General features: G+C 49.0%; 3 protein-coding genes, 1 long non-coding RNA gene and 1 other non-coding gene across 7 annotated transcripts in view; 2 read left to right on the forward strand and 3 right to left on the reverse strand.

Moving 5' to 3' along the window:
* The window catches only part of AP2B1 (adaptor related protein complex 2 subunit beta 1), a 72897-nt gene extending 67140 nt beyond the window's left edge, over positions 1–5757 (reverse strand). The window contains exons 1-2 of one of the 3 annotated variants that reach the window (XM_034068689.1): positions 5632–5757; positions 1971–2028 (exon numbers count right to left, since the gene is read on the reverse strand). In XM_034068689.1, coding sequence (XP_033924580.1) covers positions 1971–2007 — 37 coding nt within the window. In that variant the 5' untranslated portion in view covers positions 2008–2028; positions 5632–5757. Of the gene's footprint in view, positions 1–1970; positions 2029–5587; positions 5607–5631 lie in introns of those variants that run through there. The other 2 variants (XM_034068691.1, XM_034068690.1) reach the window with 2 other exon arrangements.
* Positions 5758–5885: 128 nt separating this feature from the next.
* On the forward strand, positions 5886–9036 carry PEX12 (peroxisomal biogenesis factor 12). The gene is made up of 3 exons (XM_034068898.1): positions 5886–6025; positions 6632–7176; positions 7901–9036. The coding sequence occupies exons 1-3, from the start codon at positions 5900–5902 to the stop codon at positions 8292–8294; spliced, it is 1065 nt and encodes a 354-aa protein (XP_033924789.1). The 5' UTR covers positions 5886–5899; the 3' UTR covers positions 8295–9036.
* A 932-nt stretch (positions 9037–9968) lies between these two features.
* LOC115947348 (Z30 small nucleolar RNA) lies at positions 9969–10066 on the reverse strand. The gene has a single exon (XR_004081280.1). It is a non-coding gene; the product is annotated as a Z30 small nucleolar RNA (small nucleolar RNA).
* A 1003-nt stretch (positions 10067–11069) lies between these two features.
* LOC117436889 (uncharacterized) lies at positions 11070–24652 on the forward strand. Its single transcript, XR_004550218.1, has 3 exons — positions 11070–11526; positions 21825–21930; positions 24426–24652. It is a non-coding gene; the product is annotated as an uncharacterized lncRNA (long non-coding RNA).
* UNC45B (unc-45 myosin chaperone B) lies at positions 13253–23817 on the reverse strand. The gene is given in 20 exon segments (XM_034068897.1): positions 13253–13585; positions 14369–14524; positions 14637–14754; positions 15074–15189; positions 15296–15409; positions 15758–15824; positions 16266–16393; positions 16577–16717; positions 17157–17298; positions 17966–18060; positions 18414–18714; positions 19051–19222; positions 20021–20191; positions 20458–20626; positions 21186–21253; positions 21256–21352; positions 21789–21878; positions 22424–22599; positions 22907–22943; positions 23656–23817. Coding segments are annotated over 20 exon segments (2784 nt in total). The 3' UTR covers positions 13253–13321.
* Positions 24653–24677: the final 25 nt, after the last annotated feature.

Below are 24677 nucleotides of genomic sequence, written 5' to 3' on the forward strand. Positions count from 1 at the left end.
CTGAAATGGGTCTTGATTTATGGATAAATCAAAAGTGACTTTTTACTTTCCCATCCTCTTGTTCCCATAAAACCAGCACAGCATCTGTCAGACCTTATGGAGAACATGCTTCAGTGAGAAGCAAAGCTGCAACACTCAAGATAATGATATGGGCTAACACCTTGCTAAGGAAAAAGCAGTTAACAAGAACCACGCTGCATGTTGCAGCTCTCCCACTTCCAGAACATTAAATCACATCACTGCAGCGTCTGTTTCTCAGAGGCAACTATTATATAACTGGGATGGAAAGATATTTGGAGACACCAGATTCGTGCCTGCAAGAACTAACTAACTAACTAAGCTAGGAATTCTGCCCAGACATTCAACTTTAGCTCATCGTCACCTGCCTCCAGTGAAGGCAAAGAGAAAACAGCAGGCTGTGGTATAGCCCAAACGCTGTGATACACAGCAGCAGAAACAGGTATGCACAAATTTACTCCAGTGGAATAAACCCCTTCCAAGCTAGAGAGAGCTACTACTAACAAAATGGTGTCACACAGCTTGCCTGGGTTGATGCTGCCAGAGCTGCCTTTTCCATGATGCTAATTCTTCCAGATAATACTGCATGGAATGTCAGTTCAGGCTGGATCATGAAAGCAGCAAAGCAAGCTTGCAAAATAAAGCAACACATGCAAAACTCTGCTTATGAGGCCTGTTCTAGATAAAGTGATGCAACAAGACTAATGCTTCTGTCTCACAGCTTTCCTCAAGCAGGATGGTGAGCAGTACTCCTCACTGGAAGCCCCAGGCTGAAGACACATTACAAATATCAAAATCTCTCTGAGAAAACACATTCAAGCCCCTAACCTTCCATTCCTACACACCAATGGCACTTTGCCACATCAGCTGCACTGATTACTGAAGAGCCTGACAAAAAAGGACTAACAGGTACCTCAGAAAGGAGTTACTGTTCTGGAGAACACAGTGCAGTGAGCACTCATCATACCTCCTGCCTGCCAGAGATACTTGCATTACTCACACTGAGATCATGTCCCAGCCAGAGCTGAGCCAGCAGCAGTGTGCCACTAAAGCTCAGAGAGTGCAGGCTGGCCTCTTACAGCCATGGCAGAAAACCCACCTTTAGGACTCAACTTACAGATTGGATCATTCCTTAGAAAGATGTGAATTGAACTCATAAATTAAGCAAATGCATTCTGAAGCTTAATGAAATATAAATTGATCATCACTGTAGCTTTTTCACTGGCAAGCATTCACCAGGAACACTGAGCTGCTCTGAAAAGGAGGGCTAAATGTGAACCATTTTCCACATCTGCTGGAGAAGGATGAGCAACATCAGGTTTAAATGGCAGTCAGCAACAGTGTGCTGTTTACAACAGGTTAGAAGATAAAATCTGCCTGGGACAGATTCAGCAGAACAAGTCCTGCTCTGGAATAAGTGGATGGGTAAAAACATCCTCAAAGATCCTTTATGGGCTACCCCTTCTTAAGGTTGTCCTGAAGTGAGGAGACAAAGCAAGAGGAAGTCAGAGCACTGCAGCTTTGGAGGAAACAGTCATAGGAAATCCCACTATCTGCAACAGCTCAATGTAGAGATATACACTTATACCTTAAATACTAAATGTCATTGACTTAATCCTGTGATGCCCAACAGAGAAACCATCCTCAGCCTTGAACGTGTAAGCACATAACTAAAACTTTAACCAGATCCGCACTCAAATCCCAATGGTTTGCTCTCTGATCCTTGATAAAGCAGTAATTGGGGTCATTTTGCGCATCACAAAACCATATATACATCAGTTTTGCCTTCTGTCACCATGTGACCTACTTGCAAAGTTTCTCCCTAGATGATTAAGATGAGAAACAGGGACAGAGCTGACAGAACAGCACAAGTTCTTCCGCATGCAGTTAGGAAAGCTGGGTAAAAATAGCCACCCACCACCTCCAATCCACCACAGCAGCTTAACACTAACCTTTTTTATTGGTCGTGAAGTATTTGGAGTCCGTCATGGTTCCAGCTCCTTACAACACCTGGGGAGAAGAAGAAATAAAGGAAGAAGCAGTCAGAGAGCGTTGGAAGCTGACAACACCCAGTTTGCAAGGCAGGAAGTCAGAGGAAGGATGGCTGGTGAGTGTGTAACGCAAGGGGAAGCAGCAAACACTTTATATCCACAGGCACAAGTTTCACGACCTTCACTCTGCACCTGCTGCTGCTATTACTTGGCAAACCCAGGGATTTAAAGGGCTCAGATGAACAATGTGAGTGAGAACACCACAGCCTGAGGTGGGCAGGCTGGGAGAGCAGTGATGCTCAGCCCAGCTTTTCAAACTCTCAGTCTCAGAAGGGGAAAGGGGGTTTTTAACTCCTTATAATCAGCAGATCCTGACATGTTCTGCACTTGCCTTTCCCCCAGGTTCACCATTTCGCTTTCCATAAAAAGCACTGCACATTTCATATCTCCACTGGAAGCGAGAAGTCCATGATGCAGACAAAGGAAACTGTCAACTCCCCCTAACGATACTTCCCTGTGTTGCATCTTGATGTAAGGAACAATTAACCCTACTTGCAACACCCACCCCGAGGCCCTTTCATTTCTTTCCTCCCTTTTGTTCCCAAGAGATGCAAAGCAGTTGTTTGCAATGAAAAGCCATTACTTTTCTGTTCTCCCAAGCCTGACATTGAAACCTCTCTCTGCCAAGAGCTGACATCCCACCTCTGACACACGCACAAGCTGATTATTTCAGTGCTGCACTTCAGGTCTGGGGACAGGACTTGACAAACAGTGCTGGGCCAGCAAGTGCTTAAGAGAGTCACGAGAATGGTCTCAGCAGCACTTTCCTTGTCCCAGAGAACTGAATTATTAATACTTTAGAACACAGGGATTGCCCAAATGTACATGGATAGTCATCATTTTATCCTTACAATTGCCAGCTCCATGGCAAACATGACTCAAACAATTTTCAGCTGAACTGAAAAACAAGCATAGGAGAGGGCAGTTTTAGTGCTTTTGGTGGAACAGTGCATCAGTACTGAGAATCTAGGACTCTACAACTGTCCACAGAAAAGGGTTTTCCCACCTCTTCCCTCCTTTTTCTCTTTTCCCAATTCCCCTTCTCTTGTACATCCTTCCATGGCCTTAAACGTTATCAGCAGAGCAGCAAGTCATCTGTTCCCTAAACACTGCCTGTCCTGCCTCTAAACCTTGCAGCTCTTGCTGGCTCAGCACAGAAGGACAAGCACAGCTTTGAACTCCAAGACACTGCCCAGCAGCAGCACAACCAGCTTGCTGTTTCTTAACACTTTCCTTCCTCATCCTTTAACCAGCCCCACTGCCATTCTTGTCCACCCTTATCCCCCTTGACCAGTTCAATTCCCCAGCAGTTCAATTCCCAGCAGCAGCAGCTGAGGGGGAATGCCACAATTTCTACCACCTTCAATGTACTCTACAGCCATGCAGAGCTGTTGTCATCTTGTCCCACTGCCAAGCAGCCAGATGAGAAACAACCTGTTGCTTTGCCCAGCTCCCCAGAGCTCCAGCCTGCCCTGTGCCTGTGTGGTTACCACCTCATCCCAATGAGGCAGCATGACTGTGTTTAGTTTGATTTTCATCTCCCTTTCTGCTCCTGCCAAGCTGGAGAGCAAACCCATGCCTGGGGACAGGTCTGGAAGCACATTCCTCCTGCAGGAGAGGTTTGCCCTCCTTCCAGAACAGAGGTGGGGTTGGGAAAGCTGCAGGAATTACAGCACTGCAATCCTTCCAGCTAAGATATCACAGCATCCTGAAAGCTGAAGCTGTTGTGGGTCTTGGTTTAGGACTAAGACCAGACCCCATGTTCAGGTGCAATGCTACTGCTGACACAGCCTTTGAGATTTGAGCCCAGCTTAAAAGATGACCTAAAATACTTTGTTCTACGAGAGTGTTTGGTATAGTGCTATGCAAAAGGCATTGAACATAACCTTGCTGCTCTTTGTTTGCACTGCATGTGGATTTATCAACCCGGGTCACACCTCTCATCTGAGCTACTCTGATACTGGTTTTAACAGTGGCCAGAGCAGCAGATAAGAGGGAAAACTGAGGAGCGAAAACCCCAACAAACCATCATACACATCATCCATCCCAGTTGCATAAAGCTACATGGAGGAGGATGAAACCTTCCTGAATTTCAGAGATGATCTTTAAACCCCAAACCAGGCCATTTTGCTGTTCTTCTAACTTCAGATGATGAATCTTAGGCACACTCAGTCAAGGCTAAGCACAGTGCATGTCTTTACACTGTGCTTTGATAGCTGTAAATGAGATCGGACAGGTCAATAAGCAAGCTACCATATTCCAAGTGCAACACTGGAGAGAGCTCTTCTCATGAGCACTCAGACTGCTGCTTCATGATTGCTTTGCACATTGTTCAGTGACAGCACTGGCTATTATCTCGTCCACTAAGCAAACCCAGCTTGGTTTCCAGCAAGTCCCAGATGAAGGCCAAACCCAAACCAGCCCAGACATACAAATAGCTATGTTTTAAATAACTCAGGAAAATGCCAACTCCTTGCACACAAAACTGAACTGAAGAGAGCCAAGATAAATTCTGACATCATCATGATTATCCTTGTATTTTTAGGGGAAAATCCATGTCTGATTGTGCCCTCACTATTGCTCTGGGTCCAAGGTGGGAACACGTAAGAGGTCTTTTAGCTGACAGCAAAAGGCTCCTGTTCCAAGCCCTGCAAACAGGAAGAGAGGAATTTCTCCAGAAGCTCTGGCAATGTTTAATGCTATAAGCACTGCCTTGACATTTAAATGGAGACTGAACCAAAAATACGATTAAATTTAAAGAGTAAGGAACCATCATAGCCTGCAGGATAAAGCTTCCTCAGCCCACAACCACACAGCAAAATAGATCCTGTGCCTGACCAACACCTGCTTTGCCCCAGGCATGACTCCAACAGCCTGAGCAGCTCCCCCCACTGATTTCACATCACCATAAAGAGGAAGGCAGCAGCTTTAAGGCCTCAGTATTGATCCAAAATCCCCAGCACTGAAATGACGCAGTGTTGCACCCCTACATCTGTAACGTGATCCCTGGTTAACACTCCAGCTGGTGCAACCCATTTTGACTGAGCAGCCCCACAACAGCCCAAGCATGGCTCAGGGCCCCCAGAGCACCAGGAGACTGAACAGAACATGGATGTCAAAGGGAAAACAGAGGCTCAGCTTCTGAGCCCACAGCCCTAACAGCATGTGCTAGGGGCAGGTGACTGTTTCCATCCCCACCCCACTGTCCAATGCACTGTGCTTCCCATCACCCCCGGTACCCCTGCACCCCCTGCCCACCCGCATCCCCCACCGCTCCCAGCCTCCCGCACGCTGCCTGCCCAGTCCCTCCTGTATCCCAGTACCTCGCTTACCCCATTCCCATCCCACCTCCCACCCAGTGCCCCCACGGCCAGCACCCTCCTGCCCAGTCCTCCCAGTGCCCCTCCCACCCCATCCCAGTCACCCCACCAAGGCCTCACCGCCTCCCAGCGCCCAATGCCCCCTCAGTGTCCCACCAGTGCCCCCACAGCCTCCCAGTCCCCCCTCCAGTACCTCACCAGTGCCCCCCCCACCGCTCCCAGTGCTCCCAGTGCCCACTCACGGCGGCCGGACGGACACACCGCTGTGGGGGCGGCGGCGGAACCGGAAGCGGCGCGGAGCGGAGGGGCCGGGAGGACTCGCGAGGAGCGAGAATAAACCCTCCTGCGCCTAGAGCGGCCGCGCCCTGCCACCATAGAGGAGAGCGGGCGGCGACAGAGCGCCGGCCGCGCCGCGCTTCCGGGAGGAGGTGCTGAGCGGCGCTTAGGAGGGGCCCGCGCGGGGGCGCCCCCTGGCGGCGGGGCGGGGCGGAGCGCAGCGCAGGCGGTGTCATGGCGGAGCTCGGCGCTCACCTCACGGCCGCCTCGGCCGGCGATGACCGGCCCTCGATCTTCGAGGCGGTGGCTCAGGACAGCCTGATGGCCGCCGTGAAACCTGCCCTGCAGCACCTGGTGAAGGTACGTGCGAGGTGTGGGGTGAGGGAGGGGAGCGGAGGTCCCTCATCACCGCAGGCCTGAGGGAGAGGGGCGCTGAGGTGAGCGGTGCCTGAGGGTGGCTGCTGTGGGGGACGCTGCATAGCGTTGCTGAGCCCTTCATCACCTGCATTTATCACACTCATAGAATCATAGAATAGGTAGGGTTGGAAAGGACCTTAAGTTCATCCAGTTCCAACCCCTGCCATGGGCAGGGACACCTCACACTAAACCATGGCACCCAAGGTTTCATCCAACCTGGCCCTGAACACTGCCAGGGATGGAGCATTAACAACCTCCCTGGGCAACCCATTCCAGTGCCTCAGCACCCTCACAGTAAAGAATTTCTTCCTTATATCCAGTCTAAACCTCTGCTGTTTAAGTTTCAACCCGTTACCCCTTGTCCTGTCACTACAGTCCCTAATGAATAGTCCCTCTCCACCACAACGGTTTTGACCCCCCCAGATGGTGTTATGAGCCATAGGCATGACCTGTGAAGGTCCCCTCCAACCCAAACTATTCTATGCTAGTGCTTGTTATTCAGCACACTACTCCGTTTTATGCCCTCCTCTTTTGTATCCCTTTCAACAGGTGCTTGCCGAGTCCAATCCTGGCCGATACGGCTTCCTCTGGCACTGGTTTGATGAGATCTATGTCCTTCTGGATGTGCTGCTCCAGCAGCACTACCTGGCTAGGTGCAGTGCTTCCTTTTCTGAGAACTTCTACAGCTTAAAGAGGATCCCCATAGGAGACTGCAAACAGCAACCATTGGCCACTGCTGGCCTGCCAAAGAGGCAGCACTGGAAGTCTCTCCTCTTGCTGGTTCTTGTTCCTTACCTGAAAGGAAAGCTGGAGAAACTGGTGTCCACACTGAGGGAAGAGGATGAGTACTCCATCCACCCTCCCTCGTCATCATGGAAGCGCTTCTACAGAGCCTTTCTAGCTGCCTACCCCTTTGTAAACATGACCTGGGAGGGCTGGTTTCTTACCCAGCAACTGTGCTACATCCTGGGGAAGGCTCAGCATCATTCACCCATGCTGCGCCTGGCTGGCGTCCGCCTGGTCAGACTGACTGCGGAGGATATCCTGGCCCTGGAGAAGAAACTGGGGGGAGCCACCTCATATCCTACACCCAGGTATGTCAGAACATGGCTTAGCTGCTCTCAAGAGGGTTCTATGGGGGTGTTAATTTAGAGGTGATGCTGCAAGTAAAACTGAAAACTTCTCCACAAATTCTTCAGGATGAAGTTTAACTCTGGCAAAATGTGCTCCAAATGTTGTGCTGTGAGTGTGAATGAGGAATCAAGTAGTGGGGATCAGCTTCACGAGATTTTGTGGTCATAAAATGGGGGTCTTTTTTGGCACTTCAGCCTTTATCCTGTTCAGCCTTCACCTGCACTTTTCTAATGAGGGAATCAGACTGCAACACTTTTGCTAAAAGGACTAAAACTTAGCTCTTTGATTCCTCTGAGCAGCAGCTAGCCATGACCACTCTTAACGCCCTGTAAATGATGATCCATGGGTGAAAAGCTCTGTGATCCAGGCCCACTCAATCCAAACTCTTCCAATTTAGATTTCTGGATAAAACAGGACTTGAAGCTTTCTTAAAATACTACGATAAACATCCTAGCAGATGCCTTACTATAAATATGGGATACATTGACCAACTTAGTGTTAAGAAGCTGTGTAAAGCAATCCCTTCTGCTGTGGTTTATATGTTATGTGTGTGTATATATATATATACATAAAGTTTTCTTTATATAATACCTTAATACATTTATATATTATTTATAATAATAATATATATTATAAATTTATTATAATAATATTAATATATTTAATACCTTCTCTCTGCTACAGCATTAAAACCCAGGTGCAGTCAGCAGTGAGGAAAGCCCTGGGCACCATTGCCTTCTCCCTGTCCACTGGGCTGTCTATCAGCGTGTTCTTCCTCCAGTTCCTGGACTGGTGGTACTCCTCAGAAAACCAGGAGACCATCAAATCTTTGACCGCGCTCCCAACTCCTCCACCCCCCGTGCACCTCGACTCCAGCTCCACTCTCCTACCCAAACTGAAAACTGTGTGTCCCCTGTGCCACAAAACTCGTGTCAATGCCACAGCCCTGTCCACATCTGGCTTTGTCTTCTGTTACCGCTGTGCTTATGGGTACGTAAAGGCTCATCAGTGCTGCCCCATCACAGGCTATGCCACAGAGCTGCAGCATCTCGTCAAACTGTACTCTCCTGAGAGCTGAGAGATCCATCCCTGCACCTAGCAGCTGGGTAGCACTGATCCTGAATTCTCCCCTCCTTGTGTCCCATAAGACTTTGGACCACTACAGCTCATCAGTGAGCTCTAAAGCTGCTTTGAACTTGATGATACATCAATTTTGCTGCTCTTGTGAATTCTGGTAAGGTTCTCCCCTTTATTAACTGTTCAAACATCCCGTGACAGTTTCAGAGGGACTGGACAGCCCTGGTCTGTCAGCCAGCACACAAACACCTTCAAAGACCAACTGAAAGGGAAGAAATATTGATTTGGGTAAGAATGTAGATCAAAGACAATCACTGGCAAATTCCCCACTCAAGGGCATGAGCCAGTAAATTAAAGAGGTAGGGAAACTTCTCCAGGGGACTTAGTGCTCCTGCAGCAGTTTCTCAGCACTGCCAAGGCAAGTTCTGGCAGTAGTGCTTGTCTCAGAGGTAGAGACAGGCTCAAACCCCTGCTCTGATCATGCTGTTCTTCAGGGGTCCCCCTGATTTTTCACGCTACTCGCCTTTGAATTGAGACCATCAACCCCCTAGTTCCCCTGACAGCTCTAACTGAAGGGTTTGACTTTTTAAAGGAAGAGAAGTTGATGAAGGAGGTAAGAGAGACATTACATTTGTGCACAAGGGAGAAAAATGATGAACCAGAGCAAAGCAGCAATTATGGGAGTTGGCTTTTTTGTTAAATAAGTCTTTGCATCAACTTTATTAAACCATCCTTCAGACTTACATACTGATTTGTGACTTCTATACAGGCACATATATATACATTCAGGATGCTTTGCTCTATAGCTTAATACAATTACATCAAACATTAACAGCAGCACTGGAGCTGCCCAATATGTTACTGTCAGAACTTGACTGAAGTCTTTTAAAAAGCATTTAATGAAGCTAAGCCACAATCACAACTTGTCCAGACACTTAGAAAGTGACTGCATGAGCACCTGAGTTGCTTTCCTCACTTCCTTACAGAAACCACATTGCTTCACGCATAATTATACTCCTCAGTATATACTCCCTGTAGAAGCTTCCTTCTTCACAGGAAAAGAGAAATGAATGTAGAGCCATCATCAAGACCTGGAAGAGATTGAAAACTTGATTAGGGAATAGCTCCAGATCTTTTCCTGTACTTCCTTGATTAGCCCAGCCTTTCCCATCGCTTCCTCCAGAGCAGAGCACCAGAGCCAGGCCCAACACCAGAACTCTCCTCCAAAACCATTCCTCCTAGCAGTCACTAGATGAGAGTACAGCTGAACCAACTGCTAATGAGGTGCCTACAGGACAGACAGCTCAAACTCCATTTTACAGAGTAAAATGCACTGCCTTTACAAACAGAGAAGATGCAGTGGCAGAGCATCTGGAGTTTCATGTGCCATACTGCACACAGACAAAACAAACCTCCCTTGCTGCGAGCTCAGTTCTAAACCCAGCATTGCAGCAAGATGCACAAACCCAAACAAGGGTTTGCACTACTCACCAAATCAAGGGGTTTGTTTTCTGCCAGTAAAATAAATGGCTACAAATTCTTAATATTTTACATGTTAAGATTCTTAGGGTTTGGGTTTGTTTGTTGGGTTTTCCCCCCCCCCAGGTTTTTTTTAGGGTGCATCAAAAAGTTTCAAGCAGCAAAGCTATTTACTCCAGATGAGCTCAGCCTGAATAAGCTCAGAGAGAAGATTACGTGATCATGCCCTGGTCAGAGCAAAGACACACAGTCTCAGCAATACCAGTTCAGACTATACTTCGCTCATCATTGCTTCGGGCAAGTGTACTTCCATTCGATAAGAAGCTTGCTCCCAACTCAGAAACAGAAAAGGCTTTTTCCCTGAAGGAAAAGCACACACAGACACACACACACATCTCCCCACACCCAAACACAGATTAATTTGGGGTTTGGGTTAATTCCCTTCAGGATCACACAGCTTTCTACAGGATGGAGTTCGCACCAAGTTAACAGCAACCCCTGGGAGATGAGACAGGCATGGCTGTTATAAGAAACTGAGCCCCTAGCTGCTATTTCTGTCTTCACACAGCAGGATGGAGGTGGTACTCTGCACCATCAGGATGGATGTAGTCTCTCCATGAAGAGCTCCTGTGCATGACAAAGTCGTGTTGGTGGAGTAACACTGGCAAAACTCCTCCATTTCCCCTTCCCAAACACCATTAGCTAAACAAGCACCCTTCCTCTCTTTCCTCCTGACACACCTACACACAAAGCCACCCCACAAGGCATACGAAACTCCAAGTAAGCATTCATTAAAGCTTCAGCTGATCTGCAAGCACGCAGCAGATAAAGTTTTAAGCTCATCCATTAATTAAGGGTATGATTTTTCTCCTTCTCACGACCTCCTGTTATAGGTAACAAGGGGAGAAAGCCCATTTAGCAGGGGAGGAAGGTGACATGCTGATGTATGGAACTGGAGCTAGAGAAGACAGGTCACAGGATTCCATGGTCAGCACAGCCAGTACGAGGCAAACCCAAGAGGAAAAATCCCCCCGTACCTACAAACGCTGCCGAACCCAGCGGCTCTCCGAGGGTCCAGAGGTCCCTGTTTCCATCTAACCACCTCCTTCCTTGCACTCGCTCCCCAGGCCCTTGCAGCTCTTCACTCCCCCTTCCTCTACCCTCCAGTGCCCCTTCCCCAGCCGGCCCCTGCACCCCCCTCCTCCATCGGGGTCTCCCCCTCGCAGCCAGCCCCCCAGCCCCTTCCGCACCGCCTCTGTCCCGCACCCCGAGCCCTCAGCCCCCTTACCCTGATCCCCCTTGTCCCGGCCCCGCCGCCATCGCGTCCCCCTCACGCCGCTCCCGCAGGCCCGGACACGCCGAGGCGACGCTGCCTTTGTCCCACCCCCCCAGTCGCCAACAGCCAATGGCAGCGCGCGGCACTGCCGGCGTGGTCGAGCGGGCACCAATGGGAAGGCGCGTTAGGGGCGGTCAGGGCGGTGCGAGCGTTTCCAGCCCCGTGAGGAGGCCTGAGGGGCCGGGAAGGGGCGGGAGGAGCCAGCGGCGTTTCCCTTGCCCGTTAACGTTGGGCTCCGCTTCGTCCGCGGCACCGGTACCGGTACCGGAGCGGTGGTGCTCAGTGACCGCCTCAAGCACCGCCCAGGCCCCAGAGCCCGGCTGTCCCGTGCCACACTGTGTAGCGGCGGCTCCACCTCAGAGGGATCGGAAGAGAGAGAGGAGGGAAGAACTAAACCATGGTGGAGAAATAAAAACAGGTAAATACAAATATTCCAATCATTGAGGGGCTTTGGAAGGAAAAACTTCGTGGTTTAATGTGCAAGTTAGAATAAAATGCGTGTTTAAGGCCAGATGTAAGGAATGAAGGCCAGGACACCAGAATGCAGTCTGAAGAGAGGCAAAGGAAGACAAGGGGCAAAGCAAGGGGGGGGGGAGGATTAAGACTGGTTCCCCAAGGGGGTCGAGCAAGGGACTCTTTCACACAGTACAGAATGAAAAGCTAAAAGCACTATTATGTTGTACATGAAGCTGTAATCCTGCCCACAGACCGAGCCTGTTTCTGTTTCCTTCCCGTCCTGTTTGCTCTTTTCCCCTGCAGTTTCATTTTCTCTCATCTCCTCTCTCAAACCGATTCTCCTCCACTGGTGTGAGTGGCTTCTCAAGGCTTTGCAGTGAAGCCCAAACACTTCCCTGCTCTCAGTCATAGAATGGTTTGGGTTGGAAAGGACCTTAAGATCATCCAGTTCCAACCCCCCTGCCATGGGCAGGGACACCTCACACTAAACCATGGCACCCAAGGCCTCCCTTCAGACACTGGCAGCTGCCTTCTCCAGGCTGAACAGCCCCAACTTTCTCAGCCTGTCTTCATACAGGAGGTGCTTCAGCCCCTGATCATCCTCGTGGCCTCCTCTGGACTTGTTCCAACAGTTCCATGTCCTTTTATGTTGAGGACACCAGAACTGCACACATTGCTGCAAGTGAGGTCTCACGAGAGCAGAGCAGAGGGGCAGGATCACCTCCTTTGACCTGCTGGTCATGCTCCTGTTGATGCAGCCCAGGATATGATTGCTTTCTGGGCTGTGAGCAGTCCTCCCATTACTGCTCTAATCTCGGTGCCTTGGCTGAAATTTGGCCTCAAGGAGGGAGGTGACACTGAGGATGTTCCAGAGTGGTCCCTAGACTGGATCACTTTCATGGGGAAAGCTTATGAGGCAGGTTAAGCCATAACAATTATTTCAGCTGCAAGTTGTAGATGGACATGATTTCAATATAAATCTATATAATAAAGTTGAATGTACTGACCAACTGGTGTGTTTTCTCTTCCATCAATGACCGCTTTTCAGCATTCCCTGTTGAGCCAAACACTGTTCCCTGCTGTGAACCCCAGCTTAAACCATTAAGCTTCTGCAGCCTCTCCCACTGACTTGGCCTGTTCATTTGAGCAGCACTGGGTAAGGGTGCAGGTGGTGAGAATCCAGCCTGTGCTACCCAGTACTCCAGCCTCCTGGGTCTAATACAAGGCTGCAAGTGGGAGTTCTCCATTTACTTAATAAAAACAGAAGAGGAATTCCACATGGAACAAAGATGTGAATTTATTAAGAGCTCACCCACCACTTAAGGCTGTCTAAAACTACCATAATTTAACAACGCACACAGCTATTACCCAACCTATTTTCTGACTACAGAACAGAAGGCATTTAACCCTCCCCGTTCCACCATTGCTAGGAATTCACAACAACCAGGATGGTTGCAGGAGAGATTGCAGCTCAATTGAGTTTCCTTCTGCAATCCACAGTGCATCTGCAACACAACCAACTCTTTACAGTTGGACCTTGAAGCCTTCATCAAAGGGACAAAACACCAGTTACTCAGATGGACACTTTCCCAACTTTCCCAGTCCCTCTTTTCCTCATATTGTTTCTGATCTTCCAAAATCATCCCCAGGTGATTCCATGCCTTAACAATGGCATTAGATTTCCCTCATTGTTCACTGTTACACATTTCTCAGGGGCTTTTTTCCTATCCACATTATCTTTGGTGCTTTTCATTTCCTCATGCCTGAGAGAGGGGTTTGATAAGCCCATAATCCATGCACCTTGTGAGGCAGTCGTGTGCTACATTAATGATGTGCTGCTTCTTGGGGTCTTCCTGCTTGCCGATGTAGGTCAGGATCTCTAGGAGCTCCGTCTCCACCAGCTTCTTGGCTAGGTCTTTGTCAGCATTGATTAAGTTGAAAGCAATGACCAGTCCTCGGTGCTGTACTTCCATGTTCTCATGCAAGCAGAGCCTCTGCAGGATTTCAAGCCATTGGGTGGTCTTCGAGGGAGAGAGAGATCATTAGTATTGATCTGAAGAACACCTCAACTGAGAACACGAGTTTGGAAAGGTATTTCTTAGGCAGAATCAAAGGCACTGGCACTGCATGAAACACGTTTCATGTTTAGGTTGCCCCTTAATCTCTGTGCAAGGATTCTGATCAGAATACTGACACAATGATAACTGAAGCAGACCACCCATTCCTGTTCCCCCTGCACTGATCTTCCTGAGCCCCTTCTGTGGCTTGATTCATCACTTCTAACAAGGCCCGGTGTCCAACATCGACACAACAGAGTTCATTAGTTCTTAACCACAGCCCTTCAGAGATACTCAACCATGCAGGGTCTGAGTCCTCAGGACTTATAGATCTGTGCAGGAAATTGAGATGTTTGGGGATCTGTAAAGCTTAATACATTATCTATCAAGCTTTTCTCATGTCTGAGCGAAACAGGGTTTGCATTTCAGGTTATTTATCAAAAGCTTTAAGAGCCTATAGAATAATATCCTGCATTCCTAACCTTGCTTGACAGTTAGCATCCTGGACTTAGCTTAAGGAATGGATATATAGAAATGTTTCAGCTCTAAAATGAAGTCTTCTATAAAGTAGGCTAGTTTACTTCATGCAGGGATGAACTAGGAGCATGTACAGCCAGGTCTTAACTTCACCAAGTTCCTCACTATCAAACTGCTGTGCTGCATCTTCCTTTTGAGTGGTGTTTCCATGACTGAGCCAGGCCCCTTCAAGGATATATCTACTGCTAATAATCAGACCTTGGGTCTTACCACTTCAGTCATTTTAGAGCAGAGCTTCTTTTGTGCTGCTGTAAGCATGGCCAGGGCTCCTGCTGCTGCAACCTGGACTTTCTCATCATCCTCACCACACAGTAACACCACCAACTTCAGCCGGTCATTTCCATCAGCCACAAACCGTTCTTGAACCTAAAAGCGCCCAAACCCATGTTATCCAGGGATAATACATTCAGGAATGCCTCACCACAGGGGCTCACAAACCAGTGCAACACAGTCTAGTTTGAGCTGCCCAGTGAGTTACCTCCTTGTTGAGCACTAGGTTGCACATGCACTCTGTGGCTGCCTGTCGAAGTTGGTCGTGATTCTCAAACATGTAATTTTCAATATCTGGCAGGGCCTTCTCTTTGACTATCTTCATCCTGTGATGAAGAGCAGTCAAATAAAATCTATCATGAGACAAGCAATGACCAACTTATACCATATTAGCTGCAGACAAGGGAAAGCCTTGAAACCAATCAGCGTCCACAGCACTGGAATTCCTGATGTGCTTCATTCCCTACCTAATGCAGACTACGATGTTCACATCTTTCCTCTTTCTAGAGGAAAAAGTGCCACTCTCCCCATTCATCTTCTAGTTCTGAGACTTGCAGCTCTGCCAAAGGTATCTCAAACTGACGAGTCTGACTGACATTCACATGTACTCGGGAAGACAGAGAGGCAGAAACCAGTTAAACTCACCGAAGTTTATCACTTCTTCCTGAAAAGTTAGTGAGACCTAACAGAGCCTCGTAGTTCTGGAGACCATCTCTCTCCGTGTTCAGCAGGCTGACAAGGGGCCTCACCACCTCGTACACCTAAGAAGAGAAAGGATGTCTCTGCTTTTCCAGCTCTCAGGTCTCGGCAATTTTCATTTGCTAAAGGAAATGTCAAGATTAATTCCAGGCGTATTTTTAAGCTTACCCTCTCCCCTGGGAATGCCATGTCTGGATTGGAGATAGCAGCAATTTTTGCCAGTGCATGAGAAGCCTTTATCTTGCCAACTTCTGTGCCTTCCAGAGCCAGAGGTATCAGGGCCTAGTGACACATTTGAAAGCATATGATGCCTCTGAGAAGATTTACAGGATTGCCTTAATATACTAAAATAAGTTTAAAAATGCCTGAAGATGTGTCTGTTGAAGAAATGGGCCTGCACTGTGGCCCAGTGATGTCTTTTGTTCTCAGACAGGCACCACACCAGAGCTTGTAGCTCATTCAGTTGTTTTGATTACTTCTTTGGAGGCTCCAGGGATAGGACTGCAGTGTCAGTGTGGGCCCCAGGGGCTACACCAAGACAGCTTGCACTTCTCTGGCACCTTCCCTCACTGCAGACACTTTGCAGACAAACTGCACATCAGGTTGGGCTGCAAACACATGAGTAATCACCTTTCCACCGCCTTCAGCAACAATGATCCCCCGGTCCTTGGGGTCTTCACACAAGGCAAGAAACACCCTGCAGAAGCACAGAATCATTTAGTGAAACAGCCACAGGGGAAGGGAATAGCCAACATCTCCCAGGGAAGGAGCCTAAGGTTTTGCAAGGGTGCCAGATCCACCAGTTAATGCCAGATGTTTAACCCAGTGCCCTACAGCACTCTAGGAGAAAACCACAAGTGGCCCAATAAGTTTTCAGACCTGTAAGATGAACTCTATTCCAGTCAAAATCAATAGAGAGGACTGGATATTCAAGATGCAGCCCAGCAAAGCAGGCCTGTAAGCCAGCTTGGGGGCCAGAAAGTGGGTTTGGTGTTAAATCTTTTCTCCCTCTCCCTTTCATCCCCCCCCAGCAGGCAGAGGGCACCACCCCACCAAGCAGAGAGCCAGCCCAAGAGCCCATCTCAGTGGCACATGGGCTGGGCAGCACTCCCAGCTCCTACAACAGCAGTGGAGGTACCTGGCAATGAGCTCCTTGCTCTGGTCTGTCAGTACAGCACTGTCTGCCTTCACCATGCAGGCCAGGGCAGAGACAACACCAGCCTTCAGCAACCGCTTCACCCGCTTCACCACAAAATCCTTCTTGTCCTGAGAGGGGACATTGGAAAGGGGTTAGCCCCTTAGCAGCTGCCATCCTGCTAACTACAGCCAAGCCTGGTTGCAGAGCAAAGCAATTTCAGCCTTGGAGATAGGAGAGCAGAGATCTGTGACAATGGATACACCAGGGAAGGTGTTCAAGATTGGAGCATCTCCTCCCAGCTCCCTGGATACCTTCGGATGCTCCTCAGGCACGTGCTGCTTGGAGAACTTGGCCAGTTGCACCAGCTCTGGGACCAGCTCCTTGGTGTCATAGCTGTTGGTACAGTTCACCAGCACAGAAGCCACAGAATACAAGATAGTCTTGTCACTTGTCTGCACAGAAAAAGGAAAGTTTATGTGAGAGTGAGGGAAAACATTGCAGGGAAACAGGTCCCTTAGGACTGCCATTGTGGTGATTTGCACTAGCTGAGGTGTTCTTAGGCTTAGCCCCAGGTTTATAGCACAGGGCAGGGAAAAACAAATGTTCTTATGGTCCAACAGGCATCAGACACTGTCAGCACCTTGATGCCTTTGATTTTCATGCAGTTGCTGACAGTAAAGGCAAGAGCACCCTTCCTCAGCCTCGGGAGAAGAGCAGGATGATGACAACCTTGAGGTGTCTCCATTGCACAGGCTAAGCTGATGTTTTGCTGAACTAGAGGAGAGAGGTTGGGGTCACAGCTTCTCCTGCTTGGGGAGACAGTGTGGGGCTGGAGACCTGGGAGAACATGATGCTACTAGAGGACTGAGGAAACAAGGTAAGGAGATAGACCTTGGCTAATTCAAGCATAGCTTGCAGGGCTGGCTCATCTTCAACAAAGTCATCTTTCACATCTGCATCAAGGGTTAGATAAGACATCCCTTCCACAGCCCATCTCCTCGTGCGGACATCAATGCTGGCATTGCACAACCATCTGGAAGACAAAAACATCCACGTTTCTATCTCAGGAGCCAGGAGTAACTTCTCTAGGAGAAGAGGGAGGAAAAACATTGAGACTGTTTCAGGCCCAAACATGTCCTCAGGTACTGCTGCAGCTCCTATAGGCTGTGGGATGCTTCCCTCAAGACATGACCTTCCTCTCATGGCCCAGCTTGAGGGATCTAAATGCTACAGGAAAAGATAGACCAGGACAGGTACTCAGCACTGCTTTACCTTCACCACCACACAAACACATGATGCCCTGCTCTCCAGTGTCAGGAGCAATGATCACCCATTCAGTCACTTCCTAACTTCATCCCAGCTTCTCTTTTCGCCCACCTTCAAAAGACACTTGTGCATATTCTAGATAGCACTCAATTAGTCTGTACCATTCTGGCAAAGAGGGAAGCACCATGTCTGGTGTCTCTCATAGGAAATCAAGGAGGGAGAAAGGCTTCTCTGGATACTAAGGCAGGAGGAACATATGGTTGCATCAGGCACAGAAGAGCTTAAAGTTCCCAGTGCAATGGCTCTGGGGGCCCTGTCCGCTCTCAGGCAGCACCAGTAAATGAAGGCAATGTGTGAGCAGGATCTCTTGGGAAAGGATCATACTGTATTTTGGAAGGTATAGAGCAACAGAAGGACAAAATAAGGTCACTCACTTCCTGCACTGCCTGGCTAACTTCTCAGTGGACCCCTCAGCAAACTGCCGCAGTCCATAATCGGTACCTCCTGCTGAGCCCAGCTTGCAGAGACCCTGAGGAGAAGGAAGAGGATACACCAATGAGAAAGGTTCAATAATCCTCTAGTATTGGTGCCCCAAACCAGCCTAACCCCATTTCTGAAGTTTGAAGTCAGTTCCAACAGAGGAAGCAGTATGTAAAAGAAATACCCAGTAGACTGTTCAGGTTGTAGCACAGCAAGGTGAGGTTTTGTGCTCTTATCAGATGTCCGTAATGCAAGATGAACCAAGGTTTACCATCTTAAACTTCCTTGTGAGGAAAGCACCATAAACCATTTCCCAGCTGAATCCAACATGTTCCCAGGTTCTCCCCCTCTCCTAAGTCCAGGCTTTAAGCTGATGAGTGTGGCAGGGCCTGCCATCCTTACCACCAGGGCTCGGATTTTGATCTTCTCATTCTTGGTCTTCTTGTAGATCTCCTTCAGGAGTGCCACTCCATTGGAGATGATGAAGGTGGCCCTGCTCAGCTTGGTGGAGGCATGGATGAGGGCTTCCACAGCCACCAGCTGGTCAATCTCTCTCTCAGACCCACACAGGGCCACCATCATCTCCATGACTCCCTTCATGCCAAGCAGCTTGTTGCCCAAGTCAAAGGGCCCTTGCAGAACTCCAGATACCACCTGGATGGCATGGAGTGTTTTATCCATGTCCTGTGGGTCAACTTTGCTCCTGCATGGGATAGACAGAGGGAACGGCATGTGGAACAGCAGTTGCTTAAGTTCTCATTCCCTTGAATAGAGAGCATCCTCCCTCAGATCAGGAGCTGAGCTCCTCTGACAGTAGGTACATGGGACACAGCTGAGCCTAAACTGAGCCTAAACTCAGGCAAAGGCTGTGATCCAGCAGGTACAATACCAGGATCTGAGGATCCCAGCTGAAGGATCCAGGAGGATCTCAACCCAATCATTATCTCCCAGGTCCTCAGTTTGGCATCTAAGTGGACTCCAAGAACCCCACCTCATCCTTAAGACCTCCCCCTCCTGTGCCAGCTCAGCCCCAACTCACTTGATGTACTCCTCACAGATCACCCGGTAGTTGTCACGCTCCGGGTCGCAGCGCAGGTCATCATAGAGCTTATTTAGGAGCACAGAGGCACTGAGCTGGGTGTTCTCTGTCAGCGGCAGGCAGTCAGGCAGCTCAGGAATCTGCCCTGCCACTTTCAGTATCTTCTTTAAGCCTGGAAACAATGGGGTCATGTGGCTGTTAGAGGGGAGGGGTCTGTACACAGCTCAAGATACCATTTCTTAGTTTCTTGCAGTGAAATAGACACTTTGGATGGTTTTCAATTACTTTGCAGCTTAATCACATAAGTCTTAAAGAAGATGCTCAGATATTTATTGAAGAGGAGCTTCTGCTCCTGAGACTGCAGGTTTGCAGCATCAGGCTTTTATCCAGCTCTCAGAGTGAGATAAGCAAAACTGCATCTGGTCCCTGCCTGGATCAGTTATTTTTGTCAGGAGGCTTTAAACCTACTGACTTCCAAGGCTGGAGCCTCCGACCAAGGAAAAGTCAGTGACTTCCAAGGGATCCTCAATGTCTTAACCCTCCTTTTGCTGAAGTGTTATTTAATACCTTCCAAAATGGTACCACATTGGAATTAGTATAAAAACACATCCCACCCCAATTTCTTATCCCCTTCCAGTTTTAGAAATGACCAGATTAAGGATCCAGCAAGCTCATCAGGTGCTCATCTCATCTGAAGGTACACAGGTTATCCAAGCCAAATCCTCCTAACATTAGCAAATACATTGGAATAAATGAAGCAGATAAATCAGTCCTCTAGAAACTGTAAAAGTCTTGTTCTCATACACAACTTTTTTCTCTCTTAATACTGCTACCTGCTAATACATCTAACCTTGCTCCAGGCTTGCATGCACCAAAGAAAGCTACAGAGGATCAGTTCTACAGGTACTCAGGCAAGAATACACAGCTCCACATCTCCCAGACCAGAAGAGGGTGGAAGGGAATGACGTACCATTGTCGATGACAAAGATGGTCCTGCTGTTGTCATGGTCTTTCAGTTCCTTCCTTGGTATATTCTTGTTGAGGAGGTTGAGAGCTCTGTCTCGTCCTTGCCCAGACACTTTCTTGCTGACCAACATATCCAGCAAACGCATTGTGATCATCCTCAAATCTTTCTTAGTATCTATGCAGAAGCAAGACAACAGCAGCCAGTTACAAGACATTATCTTCAAAAGCAGATGAACTCAGTGAAACCCATTCAAAGGCATGGAATCTTGGTGTTTAACACCATAAGAGCTGCGTGCAGGCTGTCATCCTGGACAGCTGGAGGGTAAAGTCCTCACTTCCCCAAAGAACAAGGAATAAGGTGGGCATCCCAGGAGCAGAGTCCTCTCTGCTCACCCCTCTTTGACAGCAAGAGCACAGGACCACCAGGTTATGCAGTGTTACCGAGCACTACAGCCTCCTCCTTCCCGTGATGCTCCTCTTTCCCCTGGCCCAGCAAGCAGTCGGTGATGGCTTGCAGGAGGCTGCAGACAGCCAGGGAGATCTCCTCATTGTCCACAGACATCCACATACAAATGCTGTCAATACCCAGGTAATGGAGAATGGCAGTGGCCTGGCACCAGAAAGGAGAGAGCAGGGCAGCTATTAGCAAAGGCCTTTCCTTCCTGCACGCTTTAGAAAGGTCAGGCTCAGCTTGTACAAAGGAACTCTTTTCCTGGGTGAATCCCAAGTCAGTAGAAAGCAGAGTTTTGCTTTTCAGCCTTATTTTCATGTCTGATAAGGCAACAGCTAACATCTAGAGTTGCCAGTAATGAACAGTCTATTTCCAAAGAGGATGTCAAGAGCATTGCTAGGCTTGGAAGCCTTAGACAAAGCTTTCCTAAAGTTAGTTATTCCTTGTTGCTTTTCTGAGGCCTGTGATGAAGGACATGGATTTGACCCAACCGTGCTCACAACTCCTGTGAGAACAACTCATCCTAAGCTCTACTTCACCAGCACACATGAAGGCACCCAAGGGAACAGGTACAGCTTTCACCCCTAGAGATCAGGGGCATTTTCAATTGTGTAACAAATCTTCCTTGTAGGATTTAATGCCCACTGCTCACAAGCATCCAACCATGGCAGTTTTCCACTCCCCCCAGTGCCAGGCAGTAGCAGCGAAGGCTGCTTACCCGAGCCTTGTGCCCTGTGCACATTTCTGAGAGCGTCCTCACGGCTGCCAGGACCAGCTCTGGGTTTTTGTTTCTATCAGCTGCAGCAGGAGGCTGACCCCGTTGTTCTGGAAGATCCTCTCAGCACCCGCTTCCTCCCGTCCCAGGATGATGAGGTTGTTTGCAGCCTGGCAGGGAGACAGACCAGGGGTCAGTGGCACAGCCCTGCAGAACATCTCTGGTGGCCATCCCACAGTGGCAGACACAGACAATGAGCTCAGACCACACCACACAGTTCTCCGGGTACATGGAGGGATTGGCTTCACTCTGCCCCATTAAAAGGGGTCACGGGTTGGAGAGGAACATAGGGGAAGGTGGCAGAGATGGGCCTAATAAGTCCAGTCCGATCCCACCTTTGGTATACTGGGAGGCGAGTCCACCTTCCCCCTCAGCATAGGGGTGATGTCTCATTGGGACACTTCCCCTCTCCAAGCACAGTTCACCTCCCAGCTCCTTTCCTCATCCTCCACCTAGGGCAGGAGGGAAAGGGAATGCATTTTCCTGCTCCTCAGAACAGGCTCTGACATTAAACAGCAACTGTGGCAAGTCCAGGACACTTCTCACCTTTTCCCGTTTTTCTTTGTCGCTGTTCTCATCCAGCAGGATTTCAAACATCTTCTGCACCCTCAAGTCCGTGGAGAACTGAATGCGCAGCTGTGCCAACAGAGAGTGCATGGAGCATCAGAGGCAGAAGCCTGAGGTGCAGGTTTGTTTGCCTTTATCACTTCAAGGACAGCACAGCCTCTCAAACCACAGACAGTTTAAGACAGGCATCACTTCTCAGCAACCGGCACCTATTGTCCATCTCAGACTTGCAGGCACAAGCAGAGCCAGCCCATACCCATCATTTCTGAGACCTAACCATCCCTAGTGATGCAGGGACTTCTTCACAGCATCCTGTAAAGATGTCAGAGTGGCAACTGCCAGATCCAGCCCAAAGCTGCTCCAGTTCCTTGCCAGGACCTTACCACAACACTCAGGACCAGGCCAGTCTGAGGAGTGAGCTGCTTTTTAACTTAACAACTCAATCTGACCCTCAGATTTACATGTACCAAATATGAACTCCCAGTAAATGCAGCCTATTTATGCCTGTATGTTGTTAGGAGTTTCCAGTATGATCAATACTCTATTAATGTAACCCAGAGAAAGAACATTCCGTGCCTGGTCTGCGAACCCAGGACTGCTTCCCTGGCATTTACCTTCTCCTGGATGTTGGCTCCCAGTCGCCTCAGGGTCTCCTGGAAGTTTTTGTTGCGGGGTTCAATGGTGGCACATTTCTGAGCATCTTTGAATGCTTGGTCCAATTTTCCCAGTTTCTCCAGAGCTTGACTGCGCCGGTACAAGGCTTTGATATCCGAGGAATTGATGTCAATAGCTGGGAGAATGATCCAAAACACCAGTCATCAGAGTCTGCTGCTTGGAAATAACCTGTGTAAACTGTGATTTGCTTTACAGTGACTATAGCTCTTTGAGATGTAGTTATTGTGGATTAGCACCAATACAACAAATTGGTGCATCTTCTTTTCAACCCCCTGCTTTAGTTCCCTTGTGGCCTCAGCACTTGGATGTTACTGGACATGAAGGAATAACACCACAGCACCCCAAAGGCAGATATGAGAGCAGGCTGAAGCATGCACAGCCAGCAATGCAGCTCTTCCTTCTCAAAACAGCCCCCTCCTTACCTCTAGATGCATCTGAGGCTGCCTTGGCATATTCCTCCTGTTAAACCAGCAAGAGAGAGATCTGTTAGCAGTGGAATAGCAGGGCATGTCCCTATTGCTGACACACTGTGACCTCTCTGTTCCTATAGGACATCTCAGTGAAGCCAGCAGCAGTTACAGCAGGAAAGATGGGGGCTTGGATACCTTTTCATCACTGATGGAAGAGAAAAGGTCTGATGCGGGTGAGACAACATATGCTGCTGCAGCAGACAGTGGGCAGTGAGGGCAGAGGGGATACTCACAACAGCCTGTCTGCAGCTTGTTCTGGGTTGGTGTTTCTTCTGGGATAGTATAAACTCAAGCACATGCAAGAGATGTGCTAAAAACCCACAGCAGGTCACTCACTACAAGCTGACTGCAGGGAGCCAAGACAGTTTTGGTACAGATACCAATAACTCAGTTTGCTCAATACCAACTTGTGCTTCTTTTGTGCTGGGACAGATGGCAAGAGCAATGCTCTCACGGCTGCCAAAAGCTTTTGCTTCAAAGTGATTATGTGAGACCATCTCTGACCTCAAGCATCAGGACTGAAGCAAGGAGGCAGCTTTACAGTCCCAGGCCAAGCCCAGAACAAATCCCTTCAGGCCAGTTGAAGCACACTATTCAATCAATGAACAAAACACACAGCTCACAGCATGGGAGCACCCTGGGCTGCCTCCCTGCTCTTCTCCCCTTGAGCACAGCCCAGGCAAACCAGGAGCTCTCCTCACCTTCTTGAGGAAACACGCTGCCCTGTTCCTGTACAGCACCGCCTGCAGCGCCTTGTCCTTGTTGAGCTTTATGGCTTGAGTGTAGCTCTGAGCAGCTTTCTCGTAGTCATTGGCCTGAAAGTACTTATTGCCCTCCTCTTTCAGCTGGATGGGATCCTCCATTTGGAGAGCTCTAAGGAAAAACATCGATTTGTGTCCCATTCCAACTGCCTGTGTCACCAGGGCTACCTGCTGACCCCACCATAAGACAGACATATAATGAACACTCCCATTAATAAAAGCAGCTTACCAGGCTGAAGAGCTTTGAAAGTGAAGACCTAAGGTCAAGGCTGTAGCTTCACAGAAGGTTGTAGATCCTCAGGATTCAGTTAATAAGAGAAAAAGAACTGTAATCCACCAGTGCCACAGAGAGCCTGTGTGTCCCAGCAAAGAGCTCGCCTCCTGCTCCGAGTTTGGGCAGGACCTGGCAGCTCCTGCTGCCTGTCACTGTCACCTGTCACCACAGCCTGTCCCCCTGTGCTATATATTGCCTGGGAATGGCCCCTGTCAGCAGCCCTGCTCGGGGGGGGGGGGAGCCCTGCATGCAAGCAGGCAGCCCCTCTCTAAAGAGGGGATCCTCTGCCATCTCTGCAAGCAAACCCAGCTTCCCTCTAGCTGCAGAGCTGCACAGAGTGTGGGGAGCAGGAATAGGGGGTTCATGCCATAGAAACCCACAGCTGGAGGGGCTGACCCCCACCACAGTGCTCAGACCCTTCTCCCTTTCTATTTAGGGAAGCATGAGACAGCTGAGCCTTGAGAACAAGTGGCCCCATGCCAGCAGCTGCAGCAGCACCAGCACCTTCCAGAACACCCTGGGATGAAAAACCAGCTCTCACCCAGCACTGCTGCCTCCTCATGGGGCCTTTGGGAGCCCATCCCACTGGAAACCCCACTCGTGGCTTGCACAGAGCTCAGGTTCAGGCCTGAAATAACTGCTGAAATGGTAATGAAAGCTTTTCCCCCTATTCACATCAGCAATTCTC

Source organism: Melopsittacus undulatus, chromosome 13 (genome assembly GCF_012275295.1).
Source record: "Melopsittacus undulatus isolate bMelUnd1 chromosome 13, bMelUnd1.mat.Z, whole genome shotgun sequence".
Classification (NCBI taxonomy): Eukaryota; Metazoa; Chordata; class Aves; order Psittaciformes; family Psittaculidae; genus Melopsittacus; species Melopsittacus undulatus.

Excerpts from the sequence above, each read along its gene's own strand:
- PEX12 (XM_034068898.1), top strand. The coding sequence starts at position 5,900 with ATGGCGGAGCTCGGCGCTCACCTCACGGCCGCCTCGGCCGGCGATGAC. Across the intron at positions 6,026-6,631 it reads CCCTGCAGCACCTGGTGAAG|GTGCTTGCCGAGTCCAATCC; the intron begins GTACGTGCGAGG and ends CCCTTTCAACAG. Across the intron at positions 7,177-7,900 it reads ACCTCATATCCTACACCCAG|CATTAAAACCCAGGTGCAGT; the intron begins GTATGTCAGAAC and ends TCTCTGCTACAG.